The 22,924-nt window shown below is 40.4% G+C and overlaps 2 protein-coding genes across 2 annotated transcripts; both read right to left on the reverse strand.

Annotated features, from left to right (window-relative positions):
• Window positions 1-1,515: 1,515 nt before the first annotated feature.
• Window positions 1,516-4,062, reverse strand: acer1 (alkaline ceramidase 1). Its single transcript, XM_068590053.1, has 6 exons — window positions 3,949-4,062; window positions 3,677-3,791; window positions 3,156-3,294; window positions 2,102-2,239; window positions 1,881-2,018; window positions 1,516-1,693 (listed from the first exon to the last, which is right to left on the reverse strand). The coding sequence occupies exons 1-6, from the start codon at window positions 4,039-4,041 to the stop codon at window positions 1,516-1,518; spliced, it is 801 nt and encodes a 266-aa protein (XP_068446154.1). The 5' UTR covers window positions 4,042-4,062.
• A 1,740-nt stretch (window positions 4,063-5,802) lies between these two features.
• Window positions 5,803-21,905, reverse strand: myo1f (myosin IF). Its single transcript, XM_068589674.1, has 28 exons — window positions 21,774-21,905; window positions 18,534-18,662; window positions 16,960-17,049; window positions 16,743-16,837; window positions 16,531-16,618; window positions 16,327-16,416; window positions 15,328-15,459; window positions 15,095-15,229; window positions 14,195-14,327; window positions 13,601-13,797; window positions 13,381-13,461; window positions 13,144-13,230; window positions 12,653-12,739; window positions 12,264-12,431; window positions 11,913-11,998; window positions 11,465-11,546; window positions 11,275-11,381; window positions 11,096-11,194; window positions 10,866-11,010; window positions 10,207-10,321; window positions 9,951-10,120; window positions 9,636-9,781; window positions 8,806-8,952; window positions 8,579-8,727; window positions 8,345-8,407; window positions 7,554-7,761; window positions 6,642-6,802; window positions 5,803-6,502 (listed from the first exon to the last, which is right to left on the reverse strand). The coding sequence occupies exons 1-28, from the start codon at window positions 21,774-21,776 to the stop codon at window positions 6,426-6,428; spliced, it is 3,270 nt and encodes a 1,089-aa protein (XP_068445775.1). The 5' UTR covers window positions 21,777-21,905; the 3' UTR covers window positions 5,803-6,425.
• Between the last annotated feature and the right edge of the window lie 1,019 nt (window positions 21,906-22,924).

Here is a 22,924-nt window from a genome sequence, read left to right on the forward strand (position 1 = left end):
CAAAAGGATAAGACCAATATAAATGTTGACCTGATGGTGCCGTCTGAGAATTTCTCAAAGTATAAATGTTTGTATTAAATTCAAATTTGAATGGTGATTCATAAAATCATTGTTTAGGTATTTTCCACAAAATGTGAACTATTTCATACTTTTCTCAATATTATATCAACTGGCGATCACTGTTATTTAAAAAAAAATGAAAAGAAGCCCACGTTGCATTTGAATATCTTATCAACCACAGGAGGTCCCTAGTGAGCAGTGACGTCCAGTGAACGCATGTGTGCAATTTCTATTGTTGTGTCTATTGTTTCCTTCAGGAAGGATCATGTGAATGGAAGCGCAATGTACCTGAATATTCTCAAAACATCCCCAAAATTAAGAGCTGTTTGAGGGAAAAAGGGGCTTTTAACAGTTTAGAGATGAATCGTTCAAGCAATAGAAATAGAAATATATATAAATGTACTTTCAAGGAATAATTCAGAGGTCCTGAATGGGCCGACACTAGTTTTCTAGACCAGATTATTTGTTATTGACATATATTTGAAAAAAATGTTTCCAGAAACTACAGAGCTTTTAATTCACTTTTAATTAGATGATATTTGTACAAAATTGAGAATATGTCTGTGAAACCATTACATGTTGAGGTATCTCTATGTAAACAGCATTTCACTCAAAGCAACTGTTCTCACGAATTACAGTAGTTATTGTTCCTGAGAAAAACAATAGTTTCATCATAAGTAAACATACAGTACATCAGTATATTCGGTTGTGTACAGAATAAATGTGCATTCATATCTTGAAAATAAATAACAGCAATTGATTTATATAAACAAAAACCCCCACATGATTAGCAGTCAAAGATAAACTTCAGAAATACACACAAAGTCTCAAATATTCTCAGTCGTCCAGGATGCCTGTCGACATTTTAAGAGACCATTTATGTTGTAAACCTTTATTGTTTGACAGACATCGTGTTAAAATGTCTCAATGAAAATATGCCTCTTTATACACAGCGTCATTCAACTCCGCACCAGCTCTGTTTGCAACAGTATTATTTTTTAAAACATGGATGAATCATAAGACAATAGGCACAGAAACAAAGGTTTTTATATAATTTAATTAAATTTTAATAACTTATGTATTAAATCTAACGCTGTATTTATATATTTCAGGGCCTACTGAAGGAGCCTAAAGGCCTTTGCCCAGTTGGTCCTTTTGGTAATTCATCCATGGTGTAAACAAACATTTAATAGGAAAAAGAAACTACATTTTTAAAAAAACGTAATTTTGATCAAGCAAATTGTTCTTTTGTGCTAATCTGGGAAGTAAAAGAAGAAGAAAACAACAATTTGGAGGCTCCGGTCATATTCCTGTGATTTCAGTTGGTTTTGGGTGAGGCAGCTCTTTTGAAAGAGGTGCGGAATAAAGGTTATTAGATGAATTAATTTCTCATCTTCCCATCCATGTGCACTTGTAATAACGAAGTGTACTAATACAAAAAGGACTTTAACTTTGCTAGCACCGTTTCTGTGTTTTGGTTGTGCCCTTCAGGACAATGTGAGGTAATCCAACAGCCCATTTATCACAGGGCCAGTACTGCAGTCCAGGCAGAGAGTACGGTATCTCATAGTTAGCATCCAGGTAAGCAACCAGGGTGGTGGCATAGGCCACAGCTATCACAATCAGAATATGCCTGGAGGATACAGATATTGGAGATCAATACATAAGCACGTTCTTGAAAAATCGACTCTTTACCCATCTAAATGTCACATAGACAATACTAATTCACTCCAGTGAACCATTAGCTCAGTTATTTGGGTATTTGGGGTAAATGATGATTTGAAAGGATGGGAATGGGACACAAGTAAGCCATGACTCACCAGATGCCGTGCAGGTAGCAGAAGTTCAGCCTCTGCCAGAAGCCGCAGCCAAAACGATCACTAATCCAGCAGGAAATGGCGAGCGCCCACAGAGCCACCGACAGCTTCCCAAGCCGCAGAGCCTTCTGGTCAGTGCAGCTGAGAAAACGTGGTGTTATAACAAATGAAAATTGCGGCAATAACAGTTACAGGTGAGCAAAAAAAGCTCAGAGTTTCCATACCATTTCATCTCGGCAACCACAACGTAAGCCAAATGGAGGCCAAAGCAGTTCAAAACATAGGCATTGGCTGTAGGTCTGACAAACGATGACAGTGTGGAGATGACAGTGATCACCAGGACCAGGCTGGAAAATGTGGACCTGCGAATGACAGAGTGAGAACATATTAGCTGTGAGGCAAGGGTTTGAACTCACAAGGTGATGCTCTTGATTCAAACCTGCACCTACATTTCAGGAGTTAGTTCATGGGTGAGAGGAAGATAAGCTTCCTGTCGAGCTGATACTCATCTGCACACAACCTGAGATGCAGGTTCTGTTTTCTCAAACCACCACGTTGTGATCACAACATTGGCATATAGCAGCAGTTTCTAAGTTATCGTTCATTTGAAGTTGCTTTTATGGCCACCTGACACATTTAGATCCAATGTCTGCTTTGTTTTTAGCTCAGCATTTGGTCACCACCAACTCCTGAAGGAAATACATGCCTCATCTGTTGTGCGCTGGGGTCAGAAACACCACGAGAGCGCTGAGAGTGAACCAAAAAACAGTAAAGACATATAGAAAGTTGGAAAAAGGACCCCCTGACCTCTTCGGCCCCTTTGTCTATGCTCGGTTATTTCAGTAAGCCATCGTTCAGGAGGCTGACTCATGACTTTAAAGAACTTTAAAATCAACGTGAGCTTCTCGTGTTTGAGGGGCTGTGGGATTCCTTTCAGGCGCTCATCAAAGTTTAATTAATCGTTCCCATCTTGTGGTGTGAAATATTTACACACGTTGGGAGGAGCTTTATTCGCTCACAACGGTGAGCCTCTTTCTGTCACATTCAGGCGAAGCAAGCAGCACCTCATTGTGTCTTTGTAACAATGACCAGTTGCAGCTGTCAAACAGGCTCCACGACCAACTCAGGTTGGGTTTCAGACTGCAGCGCCTCATAAACACTGTCATTGTTTGTTTGTTTTGGTCCTATTAAGGGATTATTGAGCTGCGTGTGTCCGACGTACGCATGGAGATAAATAAAGATAAACAAACACTCATGTTCTTGGGTTGATTGCGTCACCTGTTCTTTATGAAAGAAGGGTAGAGTCTGCGGGGGAACCAGACAGCATATGCCACCGCCAGCACCCACAGGATGGACAACTCGTCCAACATCTGGCCAACGAAACTCAGTGTCATGTGGAAGTACGCCGAGAAGAGCCCTGCAAAAAAGAGAAAACTGCCTTTTTTTTAATGTGAAACAATCTATGCTTTCATTATAGAAGATAAAACAGAGACATATAGAGACAAAAGAAGGAGTGAGGGGGAGAGATGTATTGCTTGTAAAGTCTAAAATTGCCAGAAGAAGCTCCTGATACTGTGACACGAGTGATTGCAAGATACATTTGGGGATTTACAAGAGAGAAAAGAAGCAAAGACATGTTTGTGGTTACCATATTTATCTTATCTTTGATTATATATTATCATTTATTTACTCAGTGACTCATGTTAATGTAACAAAAACTGTCCTTTCTTGAGATTTAAATGAGATAAAATATCTAAAATGGTAAAAAATAAAATATCAATGAAGAAAAAGACACTGACCTACAAATATCATCAAGATCCAGACCATGTGAATCGCCAAGTTTCTCTCTTTGGCGTACGGGTGCAGCAGGTAAAGCATGATGGGAGATATGATGAAGAAGAAAAAGCTGCTCATCTGCAGGAAAAACATCAATCAGTCAACTAATCTGACTCAAACATCCAGTTCCCTCTTTTTTCCAAGGGATCATAGATATTAAACATGTATAGCTGATTATAGATAGTATTCTGTTAAGGTAACTCGTATACTGCAGTACTGAGTGTACAGTACTCACCGTGTTGAAGTACTCCACGACATGTTCAGAGTGTTTGTAGTTGTCTTCACACCAGTCGACTTCTGAACTCTCATAAGAGAAAACTCCTGCCATCTTTTCACTGGAGTACAAACCTGTCAGAGAGAGAGAGAGAGAGAGAGAGAGAGAGAGAGCATTCATTTCTGAAAGTTTTACAGATTTTTGTGTGAGTTGTTTCCTCTGCAGATAAACTGCACGTCTAAGAGAGGCCTGTCTTTCCTAGTTTATGGAAATCAGTTTGCAGAGTTGTATTTCTAGAGTATTCATATTCAAATGTGGCTTTACCCACTTTCTCATAGCTTTTATGATGCTCATTTAAATAGCCGAGGTATAGAGAATAGAGTGCATGTCACTTGATTTAATATCGGGTTGTGTAATAGTAAATCGGAGACACATAATTATAGGATTATGATGTTGATAAAGGACATAATAAACTCACTACTGAGCCCAGCATTTGGACTCAGTCACTACAGTAAAATCAACAGGAATATTGTATGTTTTCTGGTGAAAAAGGTGACAAAATATTGTAGCTAATTGTAGCTCATGAAAGTCTAATTAAATTCTTAGTCAAAATAAATAAATAAATGTTAATTTATGGTCTTATTATCAGAAACTGATGCTTCTTACCTCCCATGCTGCTGCTGTCCCAGCCGTCAGTCCGTCAGTGTTGCTCCAGGAGCAATAACAGGTGCATCGAAACGCTGCCGATCCTGTTGCACGAGACTGTGACGTCATGCATCAACATGCTGAACGGTTTTTACTTCTCTGGGCCAACAAGTCAAACAGGCGAAATGTCTGGAATACCTTCTCCAAATAAAAGTTAACTTTTAAAGGGGGAAAAAAACAACATTTACTCTAATAGACTGAAATAAAGACACTCCTTGTAGAACTACTTTAAAAGTGTTGTCGAAAGTACTTCAAAATTAATTTCAACAATTAGTGCCTCAGTGTTTTGAGTATTCACCACCATTTTTTGCCGACATTTAATAGATCGTTTACATATCAGAAAATAGTTTTATGGATACAATAAACACATCAAAAGGACTCACAACAGACAGACTGGTTGTAGAAACAGGTGCCAGAAGCTTCAGGACTCAGGTCCTCTCTAGAAAAGAGGTTCAACCGGTCCATCGGCCGCGCTGGCTCGGGCCAGAAACAGCGACGCAAATTTCAAAATAAAAGCACAATCTATCCGAGCGTGCGAACGATCAGGTTGGTGTGAGTGTGCTCGCATTTATTTTGAAAGGTGACTTTTCTGGTTGATATTAATCATATTTACACTATTAAACAGTGGAGAAGAGGTACTCAGATATTTTATTAGTATAGTAATACCATGTTCTGAGTTCAAAAATAACTTTAATTTGAGTGTTTTCACAGTTTTTAATAAATATATTTATTCACACTGTTAAACTTCTATATAAAGTATATTATCTTTTTTAGAACCCTGTCATTGTGTTACATTCAAGCTAAAAAACAACAGAAACATATTTTTTATTATACTAATGCTATATTTGTGTTTTAGCTTTGTATTTTGTATTCGGATTATACATTTTCTTTTGGAAAATGTGGTTTCTTTATTAAAGAAAATAACCCTTGACTTTTACAATGTGAACATTTTATAAAACATAAATAAAACAATAATAATAAAGTTCAGAGTTGTAAAAAGTTTTATTTATCAAACAAATACTGATTGATTGTGAGAGAATTACATTGATTTACAAAATCAACTACACATTATAAAAAGAAAAATGCAAAACGTAAAGTTAATAAGTCACCTCTTTCTTTTTTTTTATTCAGAAATATTTTATATTTTACTAAATTAAAGCAACAAACCAGTGCAAAAGTCCTTGAGGTAAAAATATGAAAATATATCTCTTTGACTGAAGAAATACCAATAATGATATATGTAATAATATCCATAACTTTTTAAGTGAAGTCCAAAATATTGCATTTGTCAATGTCTTTGATTGGTCTGAAGCAGATTTGACAGTCAAGTTCAATATATTTAAAAATGTCTATTACTTGATTTCTTTCTGTTGTCTTCACCACAAACACTGAGCAGTGTTGGACTTTGCTGGAGAACAACTTCAGGGGAAGCAATGCACTTTTCTGCAACTTTAACTTTGAGTATTTCTTTTACAAAATACCAGCGCAAAGAAAGGTGCTGTGGGAGTGACGGTGAAGTCAGAGATACATATTGTTGCTATCATTCAGAAGGACAACAGATGAAACCCGAGCAGCTCTTTGCAGTGGACCATAATAACGACGTCTTCCCGTGCTCTGCTCCCTACAAACAATACGTACGCGTCTCAACGAGGTCCAACTTTAAAGAGTTCTCATCATGGACGAAGCTCTTCATGCAGCCGTGAAGAATTCACAGGCAGTTTCTTTAGCAAACGGCGTGTGCTGCTTTCACAAAATACACATATTTCTCAACTGATGCAAAGTCCACGGACAGATCAAATCTTTTCCACGTAGTTACCAGGGAAGAGACCTTCCTTTCCTTTAATCCTGCCAGTCCACCAGCCTGATGGATCTACAGGGAAAACAAATAAGTACAGATAAATATCCTGAATCACTGTTTCAAGTCAGATCAATACTTTCAGAGTCGACTGATGGTCTTTATTGATCTCTAATCGCTCTCCATCTTGCTCTCTTATCATCCACACACACACCGTCTTTGAGGAGGTCGAACACGTCGTTGACCTCGAAGCTGATCTCGTCCGTGTCCTGGCCGACGTACTGATATATGGCCCGGCAGCGCGGCCCCTGAGGCTGAGGCCGAGGTTTAGGAGCCGGAGGAGGTCGCTGGCTGATGCTCCTTTTCCTCTGCTTCCTGTTACAAAGAGAGAGCAATTTGACCAAAGGATTTTTAAAAAAAGAGATGGACTCAGGAAGATTCGTTGAGGCTAAATGGTCAGACAGAGAGAGTCGAACCACAGAGAACATTTTGTAGGTTTGTACATCTTCACCAGCGAAAGTTTTACATGCTTTACGCTCATGGCTCATGGCTCTGCATTAAACTGTGAGTGAAACAAATAGAGAGCTGAGTCACACCAGAACCGTGGGTACAAAAATCAAACAACATTTATATTAACACAAATCTCTGAGTCTGACAATTATCATTAACTTTCAAAAATCTCAATCATTCATGCCACTTGAAGCACTGATTACAAGCTGAACTCAAGCTCTCTATTTTAATTCTTTACACAACTTGTTACCATTTGTGAACAAGTTGTGCAACGACATGAGCGACTGTCTGTAAACGCTGCTTTTAAGGAAGTATTGCATCTTATCTCGCTGCTCTCTGTGATGGCAGTTTTTCGCCCTACCTATTAACACTAAACAAACTAGTTTGAAGCCTACATGCTGTCCATGACAGAAACTTCAACGCTCCATGAACAGGTTTCTTTCCCTTCACAATGAAACTTATTTACTTTTTTATGGGCTCAGCAAATGTCGAGCCTCACCCTGACGTGCCTTGACAACTCATGAAGCTTTTGTGCACAGGCTTTTTTGTGACTAATCAGCTCTACCCACACATGCTGGGATCATCCCCCCTTTTCCATACATCTCCCCCTCCTTACCCCGACATGCCCTGGTCAGGCACGTTGAGGAAGTCCATGTTCCCCTGGTTGGGCTGGTTGTGGGCCTGGGCTCGGGGGATCCTCTGGGAGCCCAGTTTGGGCGGAGCGGTGCTGGGCGGCCGCCCGTGTTTGTGCGGGGAGGAATATGTGATGTTTGATGGTTGGTTGGGAAGGGCTCTGGAAAAATTGGCTGCTCCATTGTGGTGTGCTGTGGAGCAAGAAAGTGGAATAAAAGTGAAGATTGAATCCAAATGACCTCCAGATTTATTAAACCTTATAGAAATATGAATCGGATATCATCTTAATCATTTTAAATTCTCGTATTTATATAATTTACTGGAGTATGTGGCTAGAAATTAAGTAAAAAGTGCTCTTAATACAGGCTGAATGACTCCTGTCATGTTTATTACTGATGATGCATTAATGTGTATATTGTAATTTAGTTGGAGCTGGTTGACGTAAAGTTGATTTCTACTACTTTATATGCTGTTGGTTTAATCTAAAAAACACAATAGATCATATTTTAGAAGACCTTTACATTTATTTTCTCTGTAAAAACCTTAATCGTCAAAGCAGCTATTGCTGTATAATGAATGTGGAGGAATAAAAGTCCAACATTTTCATATAAAAGTGGGGTTTGAATATAAAATAGCATAAAATTAAAATAGTCAAATAACAACAAACAGGACAAGACTAAATGTATTTAATTACTTTTTAGTTTGATGGGTCATATAACTGATCGGTTTATGTACAATATACAGATAATACACTGAACAATATTGTGACTTTACCTCTGCTGGACACATTATTTCTCCCTCCACCACGAGACTGTGCAGCACTCTTCCTGCTCGGCTCTGATGAAATACAAGCTCGGTTACATTCAACAATCAAATGAACATTTTTCATCTTCGTAATCTTTTATTTCATGGAACGAATAACTACGACGACTACATTTCCTCTTAAAGTTTTGCCTCGCTTCTCTTTATTTCATCTCTTTAGTGTCATGCTCGTTGCGTCGGACTCACTGGAGGACTTGGGTAGACCGTCCCCGACTGTGATGGTGAGGGTCTTCCCTCCAGGTTTGAGCTGGGCCAGGTCCCCTTGGCCCCTCTGAAACACCACCACCCTGGAGCCTCCTCCACCCCAGCCCTCCTTCTTCACTCTGAACTCCAACCTGCGCGGAAACAAAGTGAGTTTACTGACTCCTGTTTATTCTCAGAGACGTGTTGTCCGAGCGGGTAGGTTGCTGTACCTGTCGGTGAAGGAGATTGTCAGTTTCCTCTTGGTCACGTCCTCGCAGCGTTTCAACAGCAGACTCAGGAACTCCGTCTTAAAGTTGGACTCCAGCAGACTGTCGTACTGGGACTCGTGTAGGATGAAAAAATCATCCTGCCTCGTACTGAAGACAAGAAAACAGACCAGTAAGAGCTCCTAAGGACATTCAAAGACAAGTAGAAAGGCTTTTCTGAGGAAAATATATGACACTGCTATCAAGACATGTTCATTGTTGAATAATAATGAATGAATTAATAGCTGAAGGTAAAGATGCGTCAACCTGTACTTAAGTTGTAGTTCTAATGGCAACAATGGAAAGATTTAGGTTTTCAGTTTGAGAACCGATCTCTTTTCATTTTTGAGACTTTTCTCTAATATTATATTTGTTTGTGGTATATTGGATCATTTTTTAACATCGTCTTGTATTTGACTATTTTTGCATTCAATTTTTTTTAATCTTAAAGGTATCTTCTAACCAGGTTTACATAATAGATAAACACAACTATGCTCTGTATATTGTGTAGTTGAGGTATAAAGTAGCAAAAAGTGGAAATATTCAAATAATGTAAAAAAAAGTACCTCAAAAAGTAGACAAAAAATGTAAAGTTTTCAGCTTATAAAGAAATAAACAAGAAGACACAGTTCTGTGAATTCTCAGGTTGATCTGCTGTGTTCACTCTTGCAGCATTTACTTCTCACGCAGCGGCGACTGACTGACAACGCGACACACTAGTTCTTGTATTTTACACCACAAATGTCACTATTGTTAAGTGTGGTTACGACATCTCCTGTGAACGAGAGACCTACCTGAGGGAGACAGCAGTGATGCTTTCAAACTCCAGTTTTCGCTTCAGCACCTCCTTGATCTGTCCTTTTTCAGGTCCCTTTTTCACCTTCTCTCGGCCAATCAGATAGATGCCCTTCGGGGTCAGGATCAAGTCTCTCTTGATGGACTGGGTTGTGAGGAAAAAAACAGAAGTGAGAACTTTGACCGATGCCAGAAAGGAGAAGTCCACAAAGGCCAGTCTTACTAATAACTCTTTTAAAAAGGAAATACTTGTTACGTGTCTCTAACGTCCCTCATTTTCTTGTTTGTCTAATATTCATGAAAAAAAACTTCACCTTGAATCTGCGATCAAACTTGTTGACCGAATCGGCAAAGTCGACGCGTTCTCTTTTGGAGAGGAATTGCCGCAGCTCGGGCCTCTGCTCCAGGCCGAGGTAGTCGCCGACGAAGTTCCTGTTGATGCTGTTCCTCCTCCGCTCCTTGGAGTTGTACAGGATGTCTGAGGCTGTGTCGCAAGAGTGGACGCACATTGAGAATCACAGCGCCGCACGTGCACGCTGAGAGCGGCGCCATTTTGCCTTTGTAACTCACCCTCCTCTCTCATCTGTTCATACTTCTTTCTGGCGATGAATGTTCTCCAGGATTTCTGAATGATCCTGGCAAAAGTGTCAAACTTCCTCTCCCTCATTTCCTCCAGCAGGAAAAGCTGTGGAGCATTGGGCATGAGGGAGGACTTCATAATCGTCATTTATTTATGATTATCTTTCAGCTTGCAGAGATTTGCTGAAGGTTCATTACATTTCTTTGTCCGTTGTTAAATAAAAATGTATCAGCACGACATTTAAAGTGCTTTAAAACTGTAACTTTATGTAAAATTATTCAATAAATATATTTAAGCTCCATTTAGTAGAAGTTGCAATAACACAAAAGCTTATCAAGAGATAAGAAGAAGTAGCCTTTTACTGTTGTCGAGGTGAAGCTAATTTGAAGTACATTAAATGTTTTTTAAGTAACTTTATTCGCATGCATTATATTTTATAAATGAATCACATTTTTTCTTGATTTATAAATATTGCAAAATGTGCAATATTTCCCTCTAAATTAAAGTAGAACTGTATAATTAAATGGAAAAAACAAGTACTGGAAGTACAAGTTGTAGATGTAAATCAAATGTAAATGTAAAGTACTTTAATCAGGTCAATATAAAGGTCAAATAAAACCCAGACTGAAGTGCATAAAAGGTTTGTTACCGATTCAGGGTTCTTGACGAAGACCTTGGTGCGTCCCATCTGGTACTGGTCGGTATCCATGTTGACGGAGCGCAGGAGATGAAGGACCCCCTGCTGCTCCGGACCCCTCCAGCACGGCCATGTCTCCTCTGTCAGAATCGCGTACCTGGACACAAGCCGTCGCTTTGAGAGATTCTTCCAGGACGAACACGAGGGCGAAGATGCCTCCTCATCACGAGGATCAAACTCACCTCATCAGAAACTTATTGAAGGGTCTGCGATACGCAAATCCAGCTCTTCTCACGCGGATGTTCTCCCGCAGTCCTAGATATTCAACCTGATGTCTACATCTAAAAACAGAAACCGCCATATCATCAAGACGTGTGGTTGGAGTGTCATGATGTAATCGCGTCACAGGGAGGATGCTGACCTGCTCTCTTCCCAGTCTTTCGGTCTTTTGGTCTCATTCGGTTTGATGCAGCGGATATAGTGCGGAGTGCATTTCATCAGCGTGTTCACCAGATCATTAGCTTGCCTCTGTTGGAAACGCCAGTGCACGATCAGTGCTTGTCGCACCTCAATGTTTGTTCGTTTATTTTAATCTCACTTTAAATTCTCACCTTGATCTTTGAGCTGGCGGTGGTCGGCCTGCTCTTCTTATCTGTGTTGAGGTTTTCAGGGAACAAGCCACAGATGAAGTTACTGTTGAGACAAATTAAAAGGTTTTATTAAACATGTATGACAGCTGGTGGGCCTCAGGGCACCATCTATGTGCTGCAGAGGCATTATTATACATCATCAAGTAGAGACCAATGTGTTGATCCTCTGTCAGCGAGCTAACACTTCCTGTAGTGACAGAAAATGCAATTTCTTTGAAACTTTAAAATATTGATGTTGGCGACAATTGAGCGCTAATGACAGCTACAACGTGTGCGGTGAAGAAATATGACCCTGGATACTTTATATTGGAAATCATGAATGCAGGGTGAAGGCAAGCAAAATATGTATTTTTATTATTAAAGCTATTTGGGATAATTTCTAACAATGAGAAGAGGGTAAGAGACTTACTGTTCACTGCTCTGCATGAGCTCAATGAGGTCAGGAAACAGCACATCCCGGTTCCTCTCACAGAAGCCGACGATATCGTATGACACCTGAGACAGCATCATAACATCATAACATTATGACTATTATTATAATAATATTGATTAGTAGAGAATGTCTTCAATATTTGCTTCACAATTCTGGAATCAAAATGCAGTTTAACGTGTTCATGCAGCAACACATGTCTACTTCCTCTGGGCTTCACTAAAAACATCCAACATAACACACATCTGTTTCAAATAAACATAATACATAATCTATCCGTGGTATTTTCTGCTGCCGCAGAGTCAGTTTGACATATTTCCTGTTTCCGACCTTGCCAGCGTAGTGATGTATGACGAAGCCAGAGTTCCAGCTGTTAAAATGCTCATGCGTTCCCACTGCGGCCTGCAGTTTCTGCAGCAGAGTGACATCTGCACCTTCTCCTTTGGCATGCATGGTGGCGCACACGTCATCCAGCACGCTCATTATGCCAGGAGGGTTCTGCAAGGAGAGGACGTTTTGGAGGAATCGTGCGATAAACAATCACCACTTGCAACTGATTTGACACACATGAAAGTGTCTGGGAGTAGCAACACATACAGAATAGAGTCATTATTTGGTGTTAGGAAGATACACCATTAAAGTCAGACAAAATTGATCCTAGTACTCTGTATTTATGTATTTGTTGGTCTCCTGGTGAAGGTGATGCAGAGAGCGCTTACCAATTTATTTTCAATGAGGTCACACACAATCTTGTTGTTGAAGTACTCAATGGGAGTCCACTTGATGCCCTCTTGAACGTACTCTTCCTGAGAGAAAATTAGCAGACATAGAAAGAAAAGAGCTCATGAGATTGTGATCATAACTATGAACATCCAGAATGATATGAGCCAGATTCCCCCAAAATGCCAACTGGAGCGGTCAATAAGACACCTTTTTGGAAACATTAGGACCTAAAGAATCAGAGTCTGCAACAAAAATCACAATAAAACAAAGTGTTGGTCTGTTACGAAGGAGTTTCAGTCAAAAAACTGTGTCGTTCAGTTCAAATATGGAAAAATTACGTATTTTATGCCAAAAGATTGTCTGAATGGGGCATGCTGGGACTTTAAATTGCCGCGGGAGGATTTTCGCGCACGGTTTCCAAAAGGTTAAGAGACAAGGAAGACAAACAAAGTGACAGAATTGGTTAAATCAATAACAGGACAGTTACCTGCTCAGCCTTCAGAGTCAGTTCAATAAAGATCTGTTGCAGTTTCTCGTTGACAAAGTTGATGCAGAACTGCTCAAAGCCATTTTTCTGCCAGGGCAAGAACGTATTCCAGTCAAAATCACATTATCACCACAATAAAATAAATCCTGCTGTGCCGCACTATCTATAAAAATAACATCTGTTATTTCCGCGGCGGCTTATGAATATGATGGGCCTGCAAGTTATCAGAAGCCTTACCTGGAATATCTCAAAGCCGTAAATGTCAAGTACTCCGATACTGAATTCTTCATGTGGCTTTTGAATGGCTTTATTTATGGCCTGGAGGAGACAGAATGGAAATATAAAATACAAATAGATTCATCTCAACAAGTGTAGGTATCTCAGTAAAAAGAGGACGCTTCCTCATTTCATTTAATGTGTTTTTTTTGCTGCTACTGCGATACAGAGGGTGGACTACCTCCACCAGGTAGTCAAAGAGTCGTGCATAGAGGGCTTTGGCCAGCGCGTCCCGCGTGTAGGTGGCCTGCTCCTGGTTCAGGGTCACGTTGATGGACTCTTTCTCGCCGGCCCACTTGGACTCCATCTTCCGGCTGGTCAGCTTGTCCTGCAGACGGCTGGGATCGATGCCCAGCAGGTAGGCGGGAAAGGCGAGCACTGGAGGAAACAAAATCAACGTCCAAGTCAACGCAAATATATGATAATAATTAAGATTCAGATTGAGAAGTCCACCTCCTGCCTGATAATGCATCTTTTCTGCAGTTTGTAACTGAATGAAATCTCCTAGAAAGATGTAATCATCTTCTAGAACATCATTATCTGCTGTGTCGGGGATCCACAGGCAGCGAACAAAGCCCATGATACACAAAGCAGTGCTTGTGTGCACACACTATCAATTATCAGTGCCATGTCTGCCATGGGAGTGCTTCGTCACGGTGAAGTCTAATTTATTCATATCCATGTGGGACAAAAAAAAAAGAGCAATTTATACGTCAGGTGGGAATATTTGAGTGAGTCCATGTGTGGCTGGTGTCTGTGCATGTGTCTCACTCACAGTCTGTGCTCTCCACCTGCCCATAGTTTCCCGCCTCTATGAAGCTGATGTTTCCCAGGTGGAGGATTCCTGCGACGATTTGCAGGACCTGGGCCTGGATGTCGCCCGGGATCCCAATCACCTGCATGGCTTCCTGGAGACCACAACACAGAAGGAGGTTAAGCAGCCATTTTTATCAACGTTCAGTGGCCATTTTTCGTTTTCTTGAATATTATCTTCTTTTGGATTGGCACTCTTTTAATAAATGCAAACATTACCTCTACGCATAATGCTCAAACTGTTTTATAAAGGACTGCATTCATTTAACCTTTTGGAAACTGTGCGCACAAATCCTCCTGCTCCAATATTAAGTCCCAGCATGCCCCATTCTGACAATCTTTTGGCATAAAATACATAATTTTTCAATTTTTGAACCAAACGACACAATTTTTTTTGACTGAAACTCCTTCCTAAAGGCCAAGTCTTTGTTTTATTGTGATTTTTGTTGCGGATTCCGATTCTTTAGGTCCTAATCTTTCCATAAATGTGTCTTATTGACCGCTCCAGGAGGCATTTTTGGGGAATCTGGCTCATATCATGCTGGATGTTTATAGTTATGATCAAAACATGATTTTTTTGAAGATATACTTTTTTTCCCATGACTTTGCTGAACAAATACATACAATAAACACAAGTATTGGCATTAATTTGTGGTTCTTACTACGACTCAAACACAGGGCAAAAGGAGGTCTGGAGCCAAAATTGGTTCCACAGTTTCCAACAGGTTAAACTATCTAATGTATCTGAAAGAAGCATAGGTTGGAAAAGTTCTTCTACTTTTCTCAAAGGCCCATACAAAACATCTCACAACCCCCATGAGAGGGATCCTGACCGATTCTCTCCAGTCTGCTGTATTCGTACCATCGTCTCTTGGAAATCTTTGCTGTCGTTGGTCCCGTCCACCTTGTAGGTCCCAGACTGGTTGAGGTAGCAGTAGTAGTCTGGGGTCATGATGCCCAGGCCCTCTTTCTGCTGATGGTTGGCTCCCTCTATCATCTGGAAGACAACATTGCAGGGAGAAGCTCGTTTCAACATGGATCCTAATGGGCACCAATGGTATGTGTGTCTGTGCAGGCGTCTCTTCAGCCTCCGACCTGATAGTAAATGTGGAAGTTCCTCTCGTTCTCGTTCTGGCTCACCACCCTCGACTTCTCCAGGAGGAAGTTTGAGATTTTCCCGCCGTCTGGCTCTCCTCCTCTGCTGAACTGAATTTCAAAGTATTTCCCCTGGTGGACAAACAGGCTGTCAGTTGATAAATCTGTCAAATCTGGTCCACTCAGGTGCAAAGTAAAAGGTTAAGCAGAGGAATTTCCCCTCACTCTGCACTGAGCCGAATATCCTGACAGGCTAAAGCCTTATTAAACAATAAATACAAGCAAATAAAGATAGCACAGAACAAATCAAAATGTCCTAAACTGCTGCTCTCAGGATGAGACAGCAATGTTTCAGTGTTGTGGCTTCTGTTATTGCTTCATATGTAGAATATAGTCCAATACAGTCCACACACACATCTCACTGCATTGACCCGAATACAAAAACCACTCAATGCTGCATCAGCAGTGACAGGAAATTATCTAAATTTGTCCTGCGCGGAAGTTTTTAGTCTTGCACTGAAGCTTCACACATGCACAGTGATGTGGTTCATGAGTGTGATATTTAAGCCTCAGGACCCCGCTGGTGAGAAAGGAGAAGAATACTTCTGCAGAGCATTGAAGTCACAGACTATTTGCCTCCTGAAGACTTTTATACATCACCGTAAATACCCTTATCACTACTTTTAAATACACTCAAAGTGCTATTGATCTTTAAATGTATAATCTCTTTGGATAACATAAACTGTATGAGAGCATTACGGAGTTGCGTACCTGAAATAAATTTTTAACCATATGTGCTGTTTATATTGCTTCTAATTGAGATGAAGAAAACTTCTGTTGAGTATTTTACCATAAAATTGTTTGATTGTGTTGAATTCAAAACCCAAAAATACAGCGGGTACAACAGACCCACAACACCTGCTGAGTAACAAAAAAACGAACACAATACGAGGGTTAAAAGTTGTGTCTGCAGGTGGGGAAGTAAAAGATCTTACTCACAAAACGACTGGAGTTGTTGTTGCGGACAGTCTTAGCGTTACCAAAGGCTTCCAGCAGAGGATTTGACTGTAGGATGATGTCTTTTACATGCTGATGACACACAAACAAACACACAGTGACACGGTGTGACACACAACAAGAGCACCTAAAGCACATGGCGCCCTGCAGGAGGTTTAAAGGCGTCGCTTTCTGTCTCCTTTTTACCTGAACTTTCGATCCTCCTCCAGATACTTTGGAAACATAACCCATGATGTATTTGGCAGCCACCGTCTTCCCAGCACCGCTCTCACCACTAACACGATGCCGGGGGGGGGGGGGGGGGGAAGACACACGGCAAAACAACTAAATGTTACTCAAACTACCAACACTAACAGAGAACACACAATCAGAACACTGAGGAGAAGAACAGGGATCACCTGATGATGACACACTGATTCTCCGCGTCGATCATCATGTTTCTGTACATGTTATCAGACAAGGCGTAGATGTGGGGTGGATTTTCATATTGGGCCTACAGAGAGAAAAGAAATAAAGTGACGGTAATGGAGTAAACAACAACAACAACAACAAGGTGAACCAGGAAATTATCATTTGTACAGGACGTGGAGGGAAATGCTGAATCATTTTACTCACAGCTCCTTGGTACATTTCCACCTCTCTGTCAGTGAAATAGGGCATCTGTTTGAACGGGTTCACGGATATCAACACAGGGCCGATGTATGTCTGAGAGGTGAAGCTCAGGAATATGTTGGAGAAAATAAGCTGGTGCATCACTGCTGGAACATTTCCAGAAGAGTATTGTTGTTTTTTTAGATAAATAAGAATATCAACCGTTTTTTTTTTTGCTTTTGTTTCTCGATATATGAATTAAATTCACAAACAGTGTTGACCGACAACACAAACACACAGATAAATAACACATTATATGAATCAACTGAGTTTATCATCTTGAATTAGTAGCTTACCATGAGCTAATTAGCAATACATACAAATGTATAGCTGAATTTGATGGGAATGTCATTCATTTTGCAGGTATGCTTGGCCATAATTAAAAGAGTTTTGACCTGATGACGGCACAAGATTAAAAGTGAAAGGATCACCAAAAGTATTGTTGTTCATTGTAGTGAGGACATGAACGTGTGTTCCAGATTTCTTGGCAAATATCCAACGGCTGTCGTGACGTTTCACTCAAAAACCTTAATAGTCAGATGAAACTCAGAGGATCACCAAAGTCCTCAGGATTCATCCTCTGTGAACCACATTTCTTGCTGATTCATCACATCGTTGTTGAGATATTTTGTTGGATCCAAAGCAGTGGGATGAATTACAAACTATTTATCCGGGGTGGGAGGGGGGAATACTTCGGTCATGAGTCCAGCGTGACTTTCGTCCAACAACTCTCAAGCTGTTTTTATCCATCCAGGAAAATGACTAACTAGCAGCTACTGATTGCTGATCCATCAATAGTCGTTTTGGAAAGTGAGAAATCCTGTGAAATCGTGACAAGGCGCTGCAGTGGAGTTTTACTTGAGGTGATATCAGCTGCTCTCGCGTGTATATTTGTATGAGAACTTGTTTCCTGACTCTAAATATGGGTTTGAAGTTCAGCTATGTTCTGAGAAGACGGAAGTGAGCGGTTGAGTCATACAGTGAATGCAGAAGAGGAAGACTGTATTCATTATATTCATGCCCTTGTTTGGATGATTGTTTGGATGTAATTTTGTTATTTGGTGAGGCAATTAACCTTTTGGAAAAATCCTCACGCCCATTTTAAGTCCCAGCATGCCCCATTCTGACAATCTTTTGGCATAAAATACGTCATTTTTTAACCGAACGACAGTTTTTTGACTGAAACTTCTTCCTAACAGGCCAATGCTCTAATTTATTGTGATTTTTGTTTGCAGATTCTGATTCTTTAGGTCCTAATCTTTCCAAAAAGGTGTCTTGTTGACCACTTGAGAAGGCATTTTTGGGGAATCTGGCTCATATCACGCTGGATGTTCATAGTTACGATCAAAATATCTTTTAAAAGTGATTTCTTTTTGCAGATATACATTTTTTCCCAAGACTTTACTGAACAAATACATACAATAAACAAGTATTGGAATTAATTTGGGGTTCCTACAACGACTCACACACAGGAGAAATTGGTTCCACAGTTTTCAACGGGTAAAACAACAACATTTGAACGTCAGCTTGTGGGATACAAAGATGTAGTCGTCCATGTATCTTTTCTTGAGGTTGTCCACGATGGCGTCCTCAGTGATCTTGGACAGCAGGACCATGTCGTCCACCCCGCTTTGCTTCACATTCTGACTCTGCCAGTGGTACTTCGCCTGAATCCCACAAACGAGACAGAGAAAGAAATTCCCTTCGGGGTTGAGATGCCGCTTTTCTTTGCATTCATTAATTATTTACACGTTGTTCGTACGTAGTACCAAGTTTCAAGGAGCACACCACTGATTTCACACATGAAGTGTCGTTTACTCGCTTTGAGACCGCACATTGTTTTTGCAGAAAGCCTGAGATACAAAGTCTTTGAAACACATTGAGGGAAGTTCAAAAGAGAAAAATGCTATTGTGGATCCAGTGTTTTGGAGGATTGACCTACTTGATAGTAATCATTATATCTCAGGTTCTGCTGGTTGAATTGAACTTATATTTAAATTGAAGTGCCTTTTGGTTAAAGTGAACAAGCCTAGATGAATTCAGGCAATCAGTTCAAAGTCGTCGTAAAGGAGACGTTACACATTCTTGCCCGAAAAGTTGCAGCGAAGTAAAGCAGTAAGTGTGCTAAGAGTTAGATTAGCAGCTGGCCAAAACACATGTTATACCCCAACAGTAGCAGACAGGGGTCAGAGATGCACATGGATGTGTTGTCACTAGCGTCGGCTACCGGCGAAAAGCGCCAATGGCAGTACAAAACACACAATAATGGAGCCATAATTGGGCGCTTAAAATGTACAATGCAGTTATCTGCAGCAGAATGCAAGATTCACTGTGGACAGACACAGAGGTGCACACTCACGAGTGAGTGAGTGAGGCAGACAGACAGACAGTCTCCAATAAAGAAGGAAAATGACAGACAAGTTTGTTTGTCATCTGCACAGGTGTGTTTTAAGGGTAACAAACTGTGGTGGCTGTGACAGGAAGCTGGTGTATAGTTTCCATGAAACTGGTCACAGATAAGATTGACATTTTAGAGAAGCACCACCAAACTTTGTGTGACTACACGTGAACATGAACGATACCTGATGAGCTTTAACTTAATATCTTTGTTAATAGGAAGTTTTCTGTTGACACCTTCTTGGTTTTTCCCTAAAAGACGCTGGTCTGTTTGATGTGTGTGTCTGATAGGTTTAGGCCTTGGCATGGTGGTCGGGTTGTGGTCTGGCGCTGAAGCTTAGTGCTTCACAGGGAGAAGCCGACAGGTATGTACGCTTAATGCTGCGCCTCAGAGCGACAGGAGGCAAAGGAAAGAACTGCTGATCGTAACAAACATTTAAACATCTGTTTAATTTCAGCGCCGGTGTTGTTTGTGTCATAACCATCCGACATCCCTTACAGCTTACGTATTGAGCTGTTTTCTTTCACTACATTCCCTTCTTTTGTCATTTGTTCATTTTATATTCTGCCCTAAACCTAATTAAAAGTACTCAGAAACTCAGAATACTTTTATTTCTGGAATATCATACAATAGTAGACATCTTAAACCCATCAGTACAAACGTGTGTTGTGCAACGTATAAGCATTAAGATGTAAGACACCAAATATGTCAGACTAAGTTTTAGATTTAATGCTCACAAAAGATGGAACGGACGTCTTATTACTTCAGTAAACGACATAACAAGAACTTGATTAAAGTCTACAACATTAACAGTGTACGTGACGTTGGATTTCATTATGAATACCAAATCTTTCCATTGGCTTTGTTTGCAATCGCTTGCAACTCCACTATTTGTGTAAGAACCATCGAGTTGAACAGTTTAAAATCAACTGTGCAGGGATACAAATCAGTTTGTCATAAATATTTCAACTTTTTATGCACAATAATATCAGCAACAACCGTGACAAGAAGTTTTCTTATGTTAAAATACATCTTCTGCCTTATTTCGTGAACTTGCGTGTCTGGGAAACGATGATTTGGACCATTAGGTCCTGATATTTCATTATTTTATTGTATTAAAATGTTCATATGTAAAATAGTTTCACAACGTTTGCTGCAGGTCATTGAGAAACAGGTTCTAACTCTTTCGTAAAAACATTTACTAGAGAAAGTTTGCAGACAAGTTCAAAAATGTTGTAACCTTGAGAACCACAAACTAAATTCCAGCGCACAACATACTGTGATTTTGGCAGAAGTCACATGTCAACAACCTCGCCGCATATAACCGGAACATTCAGCACAAAAAAACAAACAAAGCTGACCCTTTAACATCTTTATTTCTGCCTGAGATGCTGCCTCTCTACTACTGAGCATGTCGGTCATATTTAAATAGTCTTTCTTCACAACACCTCTGCTTGTGACTCCATTTTTAAACAGATAATAGCTAAATAATTACAGTGATTAAGGGAAACTGTTGAGAAACAAGGTGTTTCTTTAAGGCAGTTACATTTATCGTCTCACCCCATACTGGATGGATAATGTAGGACCTTCAGCTGCGTGTTATGACTTCAGCAATAAGACTGAGTTTGGACCACTGAGTGTGAGGAGGAAGTGTTGTGACAGAAGCTGCAGGTCTCTCCTGCAGTCCACTTCCCCCTCTCGCACCTCATCTCTGCCTCTTGTGAAACCCCATAAACTTTGTACATGCTACCAGTTCTCTTCCTGCAACTGCCTGCTGCTCACAAGGGGGGCTGCCCAAGCGTTTTGAACTCCATGTGAAATACATCTTGTGTACAGAGATTACACTCACTGCATGGTGTATTCAAGGTAACTGCGCTCATGTGATGCATCCTGTGTATAATGTTGGTTCTGTGTACTCTTTAAGTTCATATTTTACAAGTCAAAATACACATTTTTATCGAAAAGACGACGATAAATCAAGGTAACACAATAATGCAAAGAATTAATTTGAGCGATCTTCAGTCCTGAAAAAGAGGAAACTCGCTCTTCTGTTGCTGTGTAGGAGCTGGATTTCCCCGAATGGATTGCCTTCAAGAGGATATTTAGAGTTTTAAAGTCAGTTCTGACATGATAAAGGTCCTGATAGCGTGTCTTAAGGCTTGCCAAATGGAAACTCAAGAAATGTAGTTCAGTAAAACTTTTACTAAAGCTTTTAAATGTAGTTTTTTGGGGGGAAACAAAGCATTAAGGGTGAAACTGTGAGATCATCGTACATGTATGTGAGGAAAAGAGTCCTCAGGTGTAGTTTTAGGAGAATCAACACATGTTGCAGCAGTCTGAAGGAGAGTGAGAGGTAGCAAATGAAGGTGTGGTACTGTACCATTGTTCCAGCGGGCTTCCTCTCGTCCTCAGGTGTCCACTGTCCAGAGAGTGTGTGTGTGTGTGTGTGTATGTGTCTTTATGTGTGCGTGAGTGTGTGTGTGTCGTTAAAATCCCCAGGTTGACCTCTTCAGACTGCAGCCATCACAGCAGTCAGATGGTCAGAGGCAACAGCAGCCAGCAACCGACAGTACAAGACATCCACTGACACATTCAAAAAGCTACTTCCTCATCCTCCCACAGATGCAGTGTGTGAAACGAGAACTGCACACACACACGCGCGCACACACACACACACACACACACACGCACAAGCTGTTACTTCTGTATTTCATCTCATATTTAAAGTCCCCAGAGGGAGGTTGAGATACGAATGACCTAACGGACCAATGACAGCGTCTCCGTCAGCAGATCTGAAGGTTAAAACGGCACAATTAGTCGATGCCATTCATCTGGAGAGCGGCAGACCGGAGTCGATGGCATCGACGACCACAAAAGTGATAATTATCGTCGAACTGTTGCCAAATGATGGTGTTTCAGTTGTGAGCTGCCGGCTCCACCCAGACTGTGGTTACTTCACGGTGTGTTTGTGTCGTCAGAGAGGCAGCTGCTCCCAACGCCCATAACAACTGATGCAGGTTCACACAGAGGTGTGTGTGTGTCGGTGTGTGTAGGTGTGGGTGTGTCAAACAATGTTGTTTTTACATTTTCATGTCCTTTTGATGTATTTTCTTGACAATAAACATTGTACATTATCAGAAGGTAGCGGCCTTGACAGTGTGTGTTTGTGTGTGTGTGTGTGTGTGTGTGTGGGTCGAGAGAGGCACACTGAACACTTCAATTCATCCCCTGGTGCAATATCTACTACGTTTAAGTATGTTTAAGTACTTTTATACACATTTTTTATTACATTTGTATATGTAATATTCTTTTTACTGTTAATTTTTAATTTTGTTTCATAACCGTTGTACTGAATACATTATTTAAAACTGACGTTGAGGATTGGGTCAAGTAGAGAACAGACATATGGTCTAAATATAAATGTATTTATGTTCTTATGTGTATTACACCTGTCAGCAGTTGAATGTCTCAAAAAATCAAAGAAATAATCTGTTCTTTCTGTGATACCACGAGTCATAAAAGGTTTTTTAA

The sequence above is a fragment of the Clinocottus analis genome, unplaced genomic scaffold, assembly GCF_023055335.1.
Source record: "Clinocottus analis isolate CAN_PGR_092001 unplaced genomic scaffold, fCliAna1.0.p SCAF_23, whole genome shotgun sequence".
Lineage (NCBI taxonomy): Eukaryota > Metazoa > Chordata > Actinopteri > Perciformes > Cottidae > Clinocottus > Clinocottus analis.

Bases quoted from the DNA above. Each gene is read 5' to 3' on its own strand.
- acer1 (XM_068590053.1), bottom strand. From the start codon at position 4,041: ATGGCAGGAGTTTTCTCTTATGAGAGTTCAGAAGTCGACTGGTGTGAA. The intron at 2,240-3,155 runs GTGACGCAATCA...TGTCATTCGCAG, and splicing joins CCTTCTTTCATAAAGAACAG to GTCCACATTTTCCAGCCTGG. The intron at 2,019-2,101 runs GTATGGAAACTC...ACGTTTTCTCAG, and splicing joins GTGGTTGCCGAGATGAAATG to CTGCACTGACCAGAAGGCTC.
- myo1f (XM_068589674.1), bottom strand. The intron at 12,432-12,652 runs GTAAGCGCTCTC...CTCTCCTTGCAG, and splicing joins ACCTCATTGAAAATAAATTG to AACCCTCCTGGCATAATGAG. The intron at 9,782-9,950 runs GTGAAGTTTTTT...CTCACAACCCAG, and splicing joins AGTTTGATCGCAGATTCAAG to TCCATCAAGAGAGACTTGAT.